At 45.9% G+C, this 16,198-nt stretch overlaps 1 protein-coding gene across 1 annotated transcript in view; it reads right to left on the bottom strand.

Moving 5' to 3' along the window:
* STAP1 (signal transducing adaptor family member 1) overlaps positions 1-16,198 on the bottom strand; it is a 28,867-nt gene that overhangs the window by 227 nt on the left and 12,442 nt on the right. The window contains exons 5-9 of the mRNA XM_065405783.1: positions 10,399-10,571; positions 6,681-6,809; positions 5,069-5,138; positions 2,613-2,712; positions 2,009-2,149 (exon numbers count right to left, since the gene is read on the bottom strand). Of these exons, the coding sequence (XP_065261855.1) occupies positions 2,009-2,149; positions 2,613-2,712; positions 5,069-5,138; positions 6,681-6,809; positions 10,399-10,571 (613 nt within the window). The remainder of the gene's footprint in view (positions 1-2,008; positions 2,150-2,612; positions 2,713-5,068; positions 5,139-6,680; positions 6,810-10,398; positions 10,572-16,198) is intronic.

Here is a 16,198-nt window from a genome sequence, read left to right as displayed (position 1 = left end):
AGGTAGAATCTACAGCCTCCATTGGGATAGGCTCTGTACACGTACGTACACACTTGTTTCATTTTCCATACTACAGTTGCCATAAACACTCCATTCCTTCTGTGTTGGGCTAGCCCTGACTCCTGTCTTAACTCAAGACAATAGGAGAAGCTGGAGGGAGATGATTTAAATATTCAAGGTGTTAAATTGTATGATGGGAGAAGTGCACTTCCAACTCAAGTGCTGCCCTAGCCAGCAGTAGCAGAACTGTGCTTTGTCTACTCTGTCCACCATGATCAGAGGCCCTTTCACATGATCTACTGTACATGTTTTTCCTAGGTCGGTAAGAGCACCTTCGATTATTGCAACAGTTTTTAAAACTCTGTTGCTTTTCACCTTTTTTTTTCAATTTCTCTGAAAATCCTTGAGTCATTTTCTCAGCACTGCATGGGTCTGGATTCCTCCCTCTGCAGAGGAATCAACTGGATTACTTTAATACAGGGAAGCATTTCCCTTGGCTCTAGGTTTTAATAAAGTTTGTTCTTACAAAAATCTAAGATTGGGGGCAAATCTGAAGTCAATGTCCTGCAGCATAAGCAAGGTAAGTGTCCAACAGAGGTGGCTAGTAGTAAATATTCATACTGAAGCACCTAAAGGCCCCAGTTGTGACTGGGGCCCTAATGTACCAGGTGCTGTACAAACAGCTCCAGGCCCTGAAGAACTTCAGTCTAATGATATAAAGAGGATGACGATATAACATGGAAGCAAATCTGGTGAAGTGGCACAGGTTTGTCAATTCAAGGTGGTTTTTTAAATGGGTTAGAGGAAGAGAATTGGGGAAGTGGAAGAGTCACAGCTTGTCACCTGCCTGGCCATGATCAGAATGGCGGTTTTTGGAGGCATCATGGCGAACGTGAGGTTTAAAGAGGATGTACAGTTAGGAACTGTTCAGATTTTCAGAGTTTTGCCCATGTACAAGGGGCAATATGGGGGAGAAAAGGAGCAAAGGCCAGGGGTTGAAATTGTGATTGGTTACTAGAGCAGCTAGGGAGGGTGGGACTAGGTAAGAAGGGCCTCGAAAGATAAAGACAAGAAGCTTATGTTTTTATGAGGCAGTGAAGGAGGGAGCTAGCTGAGGGACTCCGAGGGGATTAACATGGTCAGAGCACAATCCAAGAGAGTTTTAGCAGCATTCTGAATGGAACTTAGAGAGCAAGGATGCAAGTCCGAGAGGTGAATTAAGGGCTTGGATGAGAGTTTCGGACAGACGGACTGATGAAGGGCTAGATGTTAGAGACCTGTAAGAAAAAGCAGCAAGATTGAAAAATATGAATACGTAAAGAGACAAAAGGTGGTGAGGTAATAGCTTTTATTGGACCGTATCTACCTTCTCTCTGAGCCTGGGACCAGCCAGGCAAAGCCACTCAAAGCTGCCATTTGTGTCAGTGCAAATTATGGCTTTGCCTGAAGCAGGGGTTTGCACAGGAATAGCAGCTGTGATGGGCAGGGCTGAAGACAAGTTTCCTAGCCCAGCTGGCAGCAGCACAGTTTCCATGTGCCACTTTCATGTGATCGCGTGTAGGGACAGTGGGGCAGGACAGTGTCCATAGCCCATGCAGTCCTTGGCCTCGTTCCTGAGACTGCCAACAAGTGTCAGTATCAACGGGCTCGTGCTCCACGGAAATGGACAGACCCCACCAATTCATTTAACACAGGGCACTGAACAGGTGTCAGTCGCTGCAGTCCTCATCTGGGTTGAACCAATAAGCTGGAGGCAAAAACCTCCGTCTTCCATCTCTAATCCCTCCCTCTGTTCACTGACCAGATCTGCTTGCATCTACCCCACATCCTGAGAAGCGATGCTGCTTTTGATAGTAGGGTGTGCAGGCTGATAGATCAGGAGAGATGCTCCGAATACTGCTGTATCCCCCACTGCACGTGACACTTCCCTCCCCAAAAAACTCACTTTCCCGTTTTCAAACCTAACTTTCAAAGAAACAGAAGGCCCCCGAAGCTGTCCTGTCCTCACCAGGCACGTATCTGGCTACAGGATACTCCTGAAGTGGTGCTGCTACTTTCTCAGGAATAGGTCTCCGGGGAGGCTTGGCTCTGGGCTGAGGGACAATCGCCGGGTGCATCTCTCTTGGGACATGCTCTAAAGAAAGTCCGGCTGCAGAAAAAGGACAGAAGATGTAATGTTCCCCTGTGTGTGGGAGCAGTCTCTTTCCTGAAGAACCTAGCCCCAGTTATTAAGAATAAGGGTATGTCTACACAGCAAAGAAAAACCGGCGACTAGCTGGTGCCAGTTGGCTCGGGCTGTGGCTCTGTTTCATTGCTGTGTAGACTTCTGGGCTCAGGCTGGAGCCCAAGCTCGGACCCTCCCAGCTCTGCTGAATTAATAGGTGGCTTATTTCCGTTATTTTGTAATTAGAGTGATCAATTTATTTGATAGAATTAACTCCTCTGTTTGTAACATGAGAGGTGTTTGTTCAAAATATTCAATCCATGTTTTATGCCCACACGTTTCAGCCCTGCTTGCAAATTAGCTGCTGCTAGTATAGACACCTTGCAGTAACACAGTTTAAGAGCTGGAATTCAGAAGCTGTGCCGACGTGTAGAAACAAGCCGCATACCCAATTTGTTGTCATACGTGTGTGTGACAAATGGCTTCAAGCTCCCTTGGGTTTGATTCACAAAGTAATCAATGACATCATGAAGGCTCTGGCGTATAACCTAGGTAACAAAAAGGGGTGTGAAAAGTTACTGTGAGCTACATTTTCAGTCAGAAATGTGTTAGCAGGTAGGTACCTAAAGATATCGTCAAGTAGCTGAAACTGGATTCACCCCCAATGCACTGTGTTTCGAGGGCCACCTACTAGAAGTGCAGTGAAAACAGGAGCTTCCCGGAGCATCCAAATACAAGGGCAAAATACTTGCTGAAAATCAGCCTTGCATGTTAGGCACATTGTAGGAGGGGGATGCACCGCAGGCTTGGGCCTTGAACAAGGCTGCAGTTTAGGCTTGCTGCCCAGAAACCCCTCCTGCGATCTCTCTCTCCCTCAGTGCAAAGTGCAGCTCCAGCCAGGCAAAGCAAAGTGCTAGTACAACACAGCGTGGGTTCCTCCCTTGTCCCCAAAGTAAAACATGACACAAACCACTAGAAAAACACTTGTCTCTTGAGGTTTTGGCCCTCTTCAGCTCAAAGCTTTTCTAGACAGGCTATCAGATCCTACAGTGGGAATCTGGGTTGAGTGAGAACTCCTGGGTTTGGCCTTGGATTTTAATCTTGTTGTGGGAGAGGGAGAAAATGAGCTGAAATGTTTTAATAAAATGGCTCCGCAGGATATTCCACCACCCCCATCATGGCACAGCTTCATTTTAGGATCATCATCAAAGGCAGATGTTTGACTAGCAGGAGGAGATGCTCATACCCGAGAGATGCTTCCAGGACAACAGGGGAGTGGAGAGCTGGCCTGATGTTTTCGGGGGTCCAATGCAAAGTACAACATGTGCTCCCTTTCCAGATTTTTTCCCCTCTAATGGCCAAGTCCCCCTAGGTTTGCACACCTATGGCACCCTTGTTTGTGATCCCTGGAAGCTGCTGCAACCTCTACCATTGCTGGTTTGTGAGGCTCCATGGCTTTACTATTTGTCTGGTGTTCAAAATAATTTTCACAGTGCTTTTTATCAGTTGATCTCAAAGTGCTTTACATAGGAGATCACGCTCAGTATCTCCATTTTACAGGTTAGGAAACTGAGGCAGAAAGTGATCTAGCAGAGCCAGGAATACAGCCCAGGTCTCCTGAGTCCTAGTCCAGTGCCCTCTCCACTAGGCAACATTGCCTCTCATTTGGTCTTTTGTTTTAGTTCAGCTTTTTAAACCAATTTCTGTACGTAACGTTTGGGCTCCACTTCTGGGCACTTATAGCAACCCACTGAACTAGTACCAGTTTATTTAACTATCTTTGGTTTAGTCCTTTTCCTCTCTCCTTTCTGTACTAGGTCAATAACATTTTTATTTGAGCTAACAGTCCCCACATCCAATTCCAGTTAATCTGGGGCTATTCAGTGGCAGATGCCTCAGAGAAAAGGAAACTTCTTGTAGATTTCAGGAGACTGAGTTGGAAGGTGTGGTGTGGTAACACCCTTGAGAACCCAGTCAAGGGCAACAGAGGTTACAATTTCCTACTTTGAGCAGTTCCACAAGGAAGCTGGCAAGGGCCAGTATGGGCACAGATATCTAACCAACCTGCAAATCCAAATGAAACCTTAAAAGTCATCCTGTAGTGCCATGGTAATTTTGGGCGAGCAGTCTGATTTCTCAAGTTTCAATTTCTAAATTGTGATGGAAGACCAGGCATTTCAGAACTAGATAGAAGAAAAGTGTGAGCCACCCAGGAGAAAGTTGCACCGATTTAATTTAAGGTGTGAATTTCAACACTGGTAAAAAAAAAAAAAAAAAAAGCTGTATGGACACTTACTTCTGTATAAACCAGGTAATTTCAGTTTAGCTTAAACCTGTTCTTAATTGATTTAACTGAAACAAGCCTGGCTAAAAGCAAAATAAGAGAGTCCACACAGATTTTGCCCTGTTTTATCTAAATTGATTTTAATTCACACTTTTAGTTAAACTGGTACAACTCTGCGTGTAGACAAGTTCAGATACGAGTTCAATTTCCAGGCTGGTCACAGACATAGAATTAACTTCTCAAAGGTATAACATGATCCAATGGCTGGAAGTTAAAGCTAGACAAATTCAGAGGGGAAATAAGGCATCAATTTTTAACTGAGTAATTCACCACTGGAAAAATTTACCAAGGATCCTGGTGGATTTTCCGTCACTGACAATTTTGAAATCAAGATGGGATGTTTCTTTAAAAGATCTGCTCTAGGAATTATTTTGGGGAAGTTCATTGGCCCGTGCTACACAGATCAGACTAGATGATCACAATTGTCCCTTCTGGCCTTAGAATCTATGAACCAGACAAATCCCTGCTTTTTTTTGTTCTACTTTTCCATACTCTTTCCCACTTTCTAACACAGACCCAAGACATGGTTTGATATCTCCAACAAGGAAACACCCACTTACTGGTCTTGCCAGTTCAATGGTGTAACCTTTGCCCATGTTCACCACTCTGTAGTGCTTTATGCATGGACCACTGAAACAAAAAGAAAATACAGTATTAATACATTGCTGTTCATAAAATACAGTGTAAATGAAAATGAATAGTGATGGCTGCAGGTTTCCTGTCTTTTATTTAAGATGTTCATTTGGTGGAAGGTTTCAATACACTAATGTTATTAATCTCTTTTTGAAACAGTTCGTTTAAAGGTGACCAGCTAAGGGGAAAAAATTGGTTTGTTTGCCTTTTTGCTGCTTTGTGATGTATCAAGAAGAAGCTGGAAAGGTATTTTTTAGGTCTCTGTTTTACTTTAGAAATACCAGGAATAGCAAGTTTTGTCTTCCCAGTTTTTGCTCGAGGACGCTAGAAACAGCAGCAGGGCCTAGGGGTGTGGGGTCTCTTGGAATTGTTTTCTGGTTCCAGGTGAAAATCTCATAGAAAGAATGCCAGAAACTTTAATGACTTTAGATTTCAGACTCAGACAGTTATAGAAATGTTCTACATCGTGTTTCAAAACAGCACAGGAATTCCCTAGACCGGGGCAGAGGGACCCTTCTGTGCGCCCAGCAGCCAAAACCCTCTGTGTCATGGACCATCCCGGTCTCCAACCACTGGCACCACAAGGACTGCAAAAGTGTGTGTGGGGGGGGCGGGGAGGGCAAGCAACCAAATGGGCCAAATTTGAGTGATGGTGTAACTCCATGCACCAGGTTACAACACCCCTCACTCGAATTTGGCCTACCTGCCCCTCCGTCATGCCAGTGGGGAAGGGCTCTGTCATTGTCACTCAGCTTCAGACAGGGGACAAAGTGGGGGAGGGGAGATTTGGGCCCCCGTCTCTATTGTGCCGAGTTCAGGTTCTCAAACATGGAGGCACATGGTTCCCTCCCCCCATTTAAAAATGGTTAGCAATGGCCATTTGCCCTTCCCCCCAGTCTCCAGTGCCCATGTCACCAACCCAAACCCTCCTGGGGACTCCTGTCTATGTTGGGGTCCTGGTCCCCCTAGGGAAGAAGGCAGAAAAGGTTAGTCCTTGAGGTGAGTGAGGCCAGGAAGAGGAGAGCAGAAGTGTGTTTGCTACCTACAGCCCCAGAACTTTGTTTTGAGTCTCAGCTGCCTCTGGTTTTGAAGCTCTCCAAACGTTGAAATGTAACAAGTTTTGTGTGGTTTGATGCCGAGTTCAATTTTATTAGCCTTAACTCTGACCATTTGTTCTAGTGTTAGATATGGCTTCAGCGTGTGCACATGTTTTTTGGTGCTTACTCTGGGGTTTGAAAGTCTTAGATTCCATGACGTAGGATAAGACATTTCAAGGACCAGGCTCATGCCCTCTGCCTCATCAGGCCAGCACTCTTTGGCTGATTTGTATCTCATTTGTCGACGTGTCAATCCTCTCCTCCTCCGTAAGCCAATCACACTGTCTCTTGAGCCCATGCTCAATGCCCGATTTACCTTCTCCCGATTATTCTCACAATATGGGACAGATTTCACAAGCGATCCCTGGGAATTCTAAATTAGGCATCATAACGCAGTACATGTCAATTAGCAGTTAGATAATATCTTGTGGATTCAACCTACTCTATCACCTGTCTGATAGTGACTGAGTAGTTCTTACTGTCACTACCAGGCCGCAGGATCAAGTTTCCCCAAGAAGGATTCTTCTCTAACATCTCAATCGCTTTCTGCCGTGACACTGCATAGAAGCACCTGCAAAGAAGGGAGGAGAGAAGCAGCATGAACACACTGAGTTCCACTAGCAGAAGCCGATCACTCTACTATGGGCAAGTAGCATCAGGCTGCCTGAGGATTAGACCAGCCTCATCAGCCTATTTGTAGAGTATCCTGTAACTTAGGTATCCGGGGCTCCCATTTGCCTTTGTCGCTCCAAGAAGTCTCACACCTGAAAGGGTCATTCCATAGAGTGATGCCATGTTAGCCAATCGGCAGAAGTCCAGGTCGCCATGATTCATCCCTTTCAGCGTTTCAGAGTGGTAGCCGTGTTAGGCATGGGGCACAGCTCAAATGGCAGGCTGTGTAACCAACAAGGCTTAATACCCAAAGGAAAGCGAGTGATGTAAACTGACCCATTTTGCTCACCTTACGTGGAATACTTTGACTATCCATCACCAGCAAATAGAATCATAGAATATCAGGGTTGGAAGGGACCTCAGGAGGTCATCTAGTCCAACCCCCTGCTCAAAGCAGGACCAATTCCCAACTAAATCATCCCAGCCAGGGCTTTGTCAAGCCGGGCCTTAAAAACCTCCAAGGAAGGAGACTCCACCACCTCCCTAGGGAACCCATTCCAGTGCTTCACCACCCTCCTAGTGAAAAAGTTTTTCCTAATATCCAACCTAGACCTCCCCCACTGCAATTTGAGACCATTGCTCCTTGTTCTGTCATCTGCCACCACTGAGCTCCATCCTCTTTGGAACCCCCCCTCAGGTAGTTGAAAGCAGCTATCAAATCCCCCCTCATTCTTAGTACAGTATAATTTTCCTAGAAAGACAAACATATGTGACAGTCTAAGGCATGGTTGAAAAAGCTTCCAGGGAAGTAGCATATGGCCCATTTGTACTTTCTCAAAACAAGACAGATTGAAACAGCAAGGACAAAAATCTCTGGCGAGTGGAGAGAGACAAGATGAGGGCAGTGTCCTTTCTGAAATGCTGCTACAGTAACTGGAAGTATCAGGAGTGACGGGGCTGAAATGCCAGAATTCTCTAGTGTTGATAGAGTAATCTAAGTGATTACTGAATTACAGAGATGAGCCTGAACCAAACCCCCATATCCAAATAACCCAAACTCTGTGCACTGAAACCCACAGCTGAATCCAGAGCTAAACTTTGCAAATGATCCCTATCTCTACAATGGGCTAAAACAAAATCTCAGCTCCAACCACCTCTGCCTGAATTTTGATGTGTTCAGAATCCAGATCCTGACATGGTGGCTTTGGCCCATCACTGTGGAAGAACCTGCAGTCTATCATGGCTCCTATTGTTTATGAGGGATTTTTTCTGAAGATAATGACGTGATAGTTCCTGAAACCAAGAATGCACCCATCAAATACACATATACATACCTATAAACATATGCTACAAGGAAATAAGCTAGCAACAGTTGCTCTCAGACCTCTGGCTCCCTCTTCGTTTTATGCAATAGGTATTTTCAAGCACTGGCTCAATAAACCAAAAGGGACAAGTGTAGTACAGTGTTCAGTGGAAGAACAAATACATAAAATTCTATGCTACTCCTGACAAAGTCAAACGTAGACCCCTGACTGCATAATGATTAAGGCTGCGAGTCTGTCATGGGGTCACAGAAGTCGCGTATTCTGTGACTTTTTGGGACCTCCATGACTTCTGCAGCGGCTGGCCCGGGGGCTGCCAACTGCTGCTGGGGCAGTCTCGGGCCACCGTGCCTCTCCCACACAGCAGCAGCAGGAGTTTGGGAGTGGGAGGGGGCTCGGGGCTGAGGCAGGGAGTTGGTGTGCGGGGAGGGGGGGTGAGGGCTTTGGCGGTGCTTACTTCGGGGGGGGGGTGCTCCTCGGAAGTGGCAACATGTCCCTCCCTTGGCTCCTAGGCGAAGGCATGGCCAAGCAGCTCTGTGTGCTGTCTCCGCCTGCTGGCAACACTCCCACAGCTCCCACTGGCCGTGGTTCCTGGCCAACGGGAGCTGCGGAGCAGGCGCTGAGGGCGGGGGCAGCGTATAGAGCCCCCTGGCTGCCCCTCTGCCTAGGGGCTGCAGGGACATGCCTGCTGGTTCTGGGAGCTGCGCAGAGCTGGGTAGGGAGCTTGCCACCCCTCCCCCTGCTTCCCAGCACCAGCGGGGTTCCCAGGCCGTGGGCTGCCCCCCAGCACCAGTGGGGGTCCCGGGCCACATGCTGCCACACACCTCCCCTAGCACCAGCTGGAGTCCTGGGCCACTCCCCCCAGAGCACTCGCAGCGCCCCTGGGCCGCCCCCTGCCCCAGAGCACCCGCGGTGCCCCCAGGCCACCCAAGTTTTAGTCAGGGGTATATAGTACAAGTCATGGACTGGTTACAGACTATGAATTTTTGTTTACTGCCAGTGACCTGGCCATGACTTTTATTAAAAATACCAGTGACTAAAACGTAGTCTTACTAATGATTGATATAAATGATTGGTTTTGTTTGTAAGAACGGCCATACTGGGTCAGACCAAAGATCCATCTAGCCCCGTATCATGTCTTCCGACAGTGGCCAATGCCAGGTGCCCCAGAGGGAATGAACAGAACTGGTAATCATCAAGTGATCCATCCCCTGTCGACCTTTCCCAGCTTCTGGCAAACAGAGGCTAGGGACGCCATCCTGGCTAATACTGATTGATGGACCTATCCTCCATGAATTTATCTAGTTCTTTTTTGATCCCTGTTATAGTCTTGGCCTTCACAACATCCTCTGGCAAGGAATTCCACAGGTTGACTGTGCGTTGTGTGAAAAAATACTTCCTTTTGTTTATTTTAAATCTGCTGCCCATTAATTTCATTTGGTGACCCCCAGTTCTTGTGTTATGAGGAGTAAATAACACTTTCTTATTTACTTTCTCCACACTAGTCATGATTTTATAGACCTCTATCATATCCCCACTTTAGTCATCTCTTTTCTAAGCTGAAAAGTTCCCAGTCTTATTAATCTCTCCTCAAATGAAAGCCGTTCCATACCCCTAATAAATTTTGTTGTCCTTTTCTGAACCTTTTCCAATTCCAATATATCTTTTTTGAGATGGGACGACCACATCTGCACGCAGTATTCAAGATGTGGGCGTACCATGGGTTTATACAGAGGCAATATGATATTTTCTGTCTTATTATCCATCCCTTTCTTAATGATTCCCAATATTCTGTTCACTTTTTTGACTGCCGCTGGACATTGAGTGGATGTTGTCAGAGAACTATCCACAATGACTCCAAGATCTTTCTTGAGTGGTAACAGCTAATTTAGACCCCATCATTTTATATGTATAGTTGGGATTGTGTTTTCCAATGTGCATTACTTTGCATTTATCAACATTGAATTTCATCTGCCATTTTGTTGCCCAGTCATCCAGTTTTTGAGAGATCCTTTAGTAGCTCTTTGCAGTCTGCCTGGGAGTTAACTATCTTGAGTAGTTTTGTATCATCTAAAAAATTTGCCACCTCACTGTTTACCCCTATGTTGAAGAGGTCTGGGCCCAGTACAGACCCCTATAGCTTATACATAGGAAAATTAAAATGCTCTGAAAGAAAAGAGAAAATTCTGATCAGACTTGTATTGACATAGTTCAGTCTGAACTTACTCTGGCATAGTGTTCAGTAGGTTAACGTCGTCTCCATTGTTTGTCTTCTCTGTGCTCAAAGATGCACTGGGTGACTGTTCCATTGCAGTCCTCCTTTTCTTTTCTTTCTCTAGCACGTCATGCAACTTAATGAGCTGTCCAGGTAGCAGTGATATACACATGGGAACGGACAACTGAGAATTAACAACACATCAAGTTGCAAAAGAAATGGAATGGGGAGAACAACGTTGGTGGGAGTTAACCGTGGTGAACCCAAACACCCCCACCCCCACACTCTAATAAAAGACAACGACAAAGCAGAAACCTTTTTTTAATTGCTGGACTTAGTAGATGAGCACTGGCTGGTAAATGGAACTGCCTTGTGTCCAATCCTACCTTTGGATAAAAGCTCCAAAGTGATTCTGAGCAAGTGGAGCTAGATGTTCACAGCAGTGTTGGCGATGGAAATATAGTATCTAGGCCTGTTTATTAGCCTGAGATAGAATTTTGGGTTTTGTTTGCCCGTTTGACTTTTGCTATTCTTATATCCTTACTAACGTGTGACCAAAGACAGTGTGTGTTGCATCTGCCCACAGCCAGCTGGGGTTTATAGCACAATGAGAAAAGATAAGGAGTAGAGTTAAAGCGTTGCTGGGTAGGGTGGGAGTTAAATATATGAACGTACCCTTGAAGGCTGCCCAACTCCTCTCCCAAGCCAAGGTCAAGCAACAAGCAACCAGGCGGGAGGGGTGAGGGAGTAGGTATAAGAAACATAAAAGCCAAAGAAATGGTGATCCTGCCTGAAACACAATCTCACTCCCTACCCCTCCCATGGGGTACAAAAGAGGTGGTACCAAAGCCCCCAGACTCAAGACCCTCCAAAATGGAATATGACCATAAATTGTAAGGGGTGGTACCAGGGGTGAGCACTACAGGTATAATTAAACCTACTAAAAAGGAGAAGGGGGGGGGGAAACAGGAGAGCTCTACTGGTGTAAAGAGCTGGGATATGCTTGCTCGTTCACCCCAATAAACATCGCATTGCCTGCGCTTTGGACTCTGGTCTTCTGCTTTCTGTCTGCGTGACGAGAACCAAGGGAGGGCAGGGGAGCCGTAACAACCAAATGCAGCTGTGGCCTGACTTTCTGAGATGCTGAGCACCCATAGCGTCATTGATTTCAATGGGAATTGTGGATACTTAGCACTTCTGAAAATCAGTCATATGGAGTGTGTCCACACTGCACTGAACCTCAGAGCCCAGGTCACAGGACTGGGGCTGTGAAGCTAAAAACTGCAGTGTAGACATTCAGGCTTGGGCTGGAGCCTGGGCTCTGAGACCCTCCCCCTCACAGGGTTTCTGAGCCCGGACTCCAGCCCAAACGTCTATACGGCTATTTTTAGCCCCGTGAGCTCAAGTCAGCTGGCCTGGGCCAGCCACAGCCATGTCATGGACATTTTATTGCAGTGACGATGAACCCTTAATGGCTGGTCTACATATGAAATTGGCACGTTTAACTAAAATCGGCTTTTAAATCAATTTAATTAAGGCAATGCAAACTCCCACGTGGACATACTCAAATCAGTTTACAACTGGCTTATATCAATAACCAATCATTATCCACCGATTTGGTCATTTGAGCAAAACTGATATACGCCAATTGTGAACAAACAGAAGTATGTCCACATAGGAGTTTGCACCAATTTAACTGAATTGATTTTAAAACTTATTTTAGTTAAACTGGTGTAAATTTTGTGTTTAGATGTGGCTTAAGTCTGAGCCTGGTGAAGAACAATCCCTGGTAAATTGGCTAGAACAAAGTGTTTTTTTCATTTGCGCACCCCTAAAAAATGTTGAATGGTGGTACCAGACCCCTTTCGAAATATTAGACATAGTCTGAGGACCCCTATGGGTCTGTGGACCACAGGTTGAAAACCACTGGGTTGGAAGAAAGAAAGGGAGAAGGCTGTATAGGTCAGGCTGTTGTAGTTAAGACATTTCAAACAGCTTATTTCAGGTCTTTTCTACTAACCCGATAGCATTTGACAAGGCTTGTGTTCTGACCAAAGCAGAATCACACTCCAGTGATTTGGTCTGAGCACAATGGGAGATTATTTGCAAAGAAGCATCTTGTCCACAGAAAAACTGTAAGTGAAGCAGAAGTTATTATATTTAATAATGACAATTAAATAAAACTAAACGGAACAGCCCAGACTTTGTCACAGAGCTAAGAAACTTCAAATTAAGCCAAAAGAAATCACCCTTCGTGGACAGCAGTCTGTCCATAGGTTCTTTTTACAAGAGACAGTATTGCAGCTGTTTCAATTTTAAAGTCCGAAGAGAACAGCACAAGAGATAATGCATGGGTTGTCCTGGACCCTGGGGAGAAACCTCAGTCTGCCAACAGGGGTAAATCCCTTTTTGTGCAATACTGAACTATTGAATTTTTTTAAAATTTAGTATTTTACTAAAAGGGAATATGGCAAACACTGCAACTGCTCAAAATTGTAAAAAATGAACTTGAGTCCACAATCCTGCAAACACAAAGGCACATGCTTAATGTTATGGTACTTTGAAACAGGGTGGTCCTCCCCTGTAAGGACCCGCAGGCCCGGGGCCAGCCTGGTCTGTTCAATCAGCCCACCTGTGCCATAATTAGCTGCATCTTAGCGAGAGAGTCAGGTGACTAATGGAGTCAGGTGACAGCCTGTTAAGCACCCAGCCTCATACTAGGACTGAGAAGGCTCACTTTGCAGTAGGAACTACAGACAGTGACAGTCTCCTGAAGAAGGGCCGAAGAGACTTCAGGAAAAGAGTCTGGGCTCTATTCCAAAGCCAGAGAGTGACTTAAAGGTAACCTAAGAGAGGCTGGGAACTGAGCCTGAAGGGTGGGCTGAAGAGGAGCCGAACTCCTGTAGGACTTTCCTTGCTGAGGGGTGAAAACATTATCTACTAGCTCAGTGGTTCCCAAACTTTAACAACTTGTGAACCCCTTTCAATAAAATGTCAAGTCTCACGAACCCCCTCCTAAAAATGAATATTTCCAGGGATTTTCTCCTTTACCTGAGTATAAATGATAAAAGCAGTGATCTTGGAAATATAAAATTTGTTTTTATGACATGCTTATTACACACTATTAATTATTATTTATCATTACAGAATTTGTATTACATTATGTAAATGGCAACACTCTTCCAAGATCTCACTTTCGTAGCTTGTATCTCTTTGAATAAGCCTGTTATAAGACAAGGCTCCTAGGTTTCATCAAGGAGTATCAGATGTGAAACAGCATGAAGGTATTTAAGAAGACAACTCAAAGAGTGCCTCCAACACAAGCATTCAGGTCTTGAGCAGTCCAGGCAAACAACGCACGTTACAACAAAGCTTAAACTTGTTCTTCATAATAATTTTAAAAACAATACTAGCTGCCTCTTTAATTTTAAAAACAGCAAAAAATATCCACCTCCCTTTCCATTTCTTATAAGGAATCTTGATGTTTAAATCTCCTCAGTGTGATAGAAATGCTTGCTTTGATCTTCTTAGCTCTTGGACGTTCAGGGGCTTTGGGCAGCTGGCCCTGTGCTGCCTGGAGTCCCTAGGGACAGCTCTGTCCGCCATTAGGGAGTTTTTTCCTGAGAACCCCCTGTAACATTTTGCGAACCCCCAGGGGTTCATGAACCCCGGTTTGGGAACCACTGTACTAGCTGGTGGGCAAAGTTGTGGACAGAAACAGGCCTTTGTAGGGCCCAAGAGGCACCTAGGGGGTGCTAGATGCAAAGACCCCTGCAATGCCATGCCCTAACGCTAGGGGTGGTGCGGTGAGTGAAACTACTTAGAGGGCTATGGGTATGTTAAAAGTTAAGCTTGTGCCTAAAGTGTTGGCAGGATCAGTGCCTTAGGGAGCCTAGCTTTACCTCACAGCAGGTTCCCGGTTACACAGCTGTCGGGTGCATTTCCAAGGCAAGCATATGGACTGAGGCCTGGGATCTCTCTCTAACCCAGTACAAAGCATGGGTGTATCTAAGGAAGGTAGACTGAGCCTTCAGTACTAGTACAGCCTGAGGTTTTTGCTGTTAAGAAAGCCCCTGGGTATGACATAACCAGTTACACTGGCTCAGTTTGAATCATGTGACTAGTGAGAAGTACACTGATGGCAGGACTCTGCACAAGTAGGAGCCAGTCCGTCACATACAGGGCATTTGACCAACTCCGGCCCTCATGGAGGAGTAATCTTTTGGCACACAGCTGTGAGTAGCTGAATAACCTCTGAACAAAGGAACGTCTGTTAAATGGATGAACTTTTACTGATATCCAGGAAAGAAGCAGCTGTGATGCAATACTGGCATAGAGAACTCTGTGACCAATGTGTAACCCCCAAGGAGATTACATAGATTCTTGGAGCTCTGTCTGCTGGCAGCTCAGGGAGGAGGAGCCAAGGCAAACTCAGAGTCTGCCCGGCAACCGATAGGGAGTGAGATGCCCCTCCCAGGGAGTTCAGGAGAGGGGAGAAGCCATTTTGGAGAGTGGGGAGCTGGTGAGTCCCAGGCCTGCAAGCAGGGTTCCCCCTGAGAACTGGCCTCTAGGGACCTGACAGCCGATCCCTCACCTGGGTTTTCCTTCCCCACGGATGAGTCCCAATTGGTAGCGTTTGCTGAGAAATTTCCCCAGCCAGGCTGGGTTCACCTCCAGCCCCCTAGGTGAGACTAGTCACCACATGGTCAGCTCTGCTAGTCCAGGGAAGCTGCCTGCTGAGTGTGTGACTGGAGGCTGGGCTAGGAGGCTACAGTTTGAATGTTAGGGTAGTTGTATAACCTACACCTTGAGCCCTGCACCCCTTTGTGGTGAGGGGAAATCCTGGGACCAACGCAGCCTGATTCCTGCTTGAGGAGGATCCCTGACAGCAGACAGCAGCCCCTCTGCAGTGACTGAAGAGTCCAGCGTCGTCTTCCAACCTGAAGATCGTTCATGGAGTTCGTGAGTGCACCGTTTTTTAGTTAGTTAGTCAGGGAATTTGTTTTGGGGACCCCCTACTCCCTGAACTGTGTCCTCAAGCCAGGGAGTGAGGGTTTGAGGATTTTATAACCTGCTGCTTATTATACCTGTGGAGGGATTCACCACCTCCTCCCACTTGTGGGTCTTTTGGGCTGTACTGAACCCAGTCAGCCACACTGCTAAACCACTGCAGAGAATTGTATAGGTCGTCAAGGGCCCCAGCAAAGTACGCGTACCAACAGGACACTAGTTTAACACTTGTTACATCAAGTCACGGGTATTTTCAGTGTGGGCACCGGTGACCCTAAAAATAGTGTTTCACCTTGTTATGTTGTATTTGTTGCCTGTTTAATATAATTATTGTGTTGAATATATTTTTATGTGTTGTGTTATTTCTTGGAAGTCTCCAACTATCTGGCAAGTAAGTGGGGATTACTCTGTAGTTAGAATTTTCCGCCCAAGCTGCCCTGGTGACCCTGCCAGGAAGGAGTGAGGGGGGTGGAGGCACCGCCAAATAATTTCATAGAAAAAAAGAAAAGAAAAAAGATTCACCCTGCTGAGTGGGTGGCGGGATCCAAAAGAACCCAGACCTGTCCATCAAAACCTGGAAGCGGATTGCCATTAAAGGAGGTAACCAGGAGGAGAGGGGCGCTACAAATGTATGCTGGGCTAAACCAAAGCCGCCGTCAGCTAATGCAAGGTTCACTTAACATAAGTGAACAGGATTATAGAATTCAGGCCAAGTGATTGCTAGAAATGTGTGTGATTTTTATTTATTTTTAGATAATTTCATATGAAATCCATATATATATATATATATATATATATATA

This window comes from Emys orbicularis, chromosome 5 (genome assembly GCF_028017835.1).
Source record: "Emys orbicularis isolate rEmyOrb1 chromosome 5, rEmyOrb1.hap1, whole genome shotgun sequence".
Taxonomy (NCBI): Eukaryota; Metazoa; Chordata; order Testudines; family Emydidae; genus Emys; species Emys orbicularis.
Note: the sequence above shows the minus strand (reverse complement) of the source record. Positions and strands in the feature narration are given on the sequence as shown.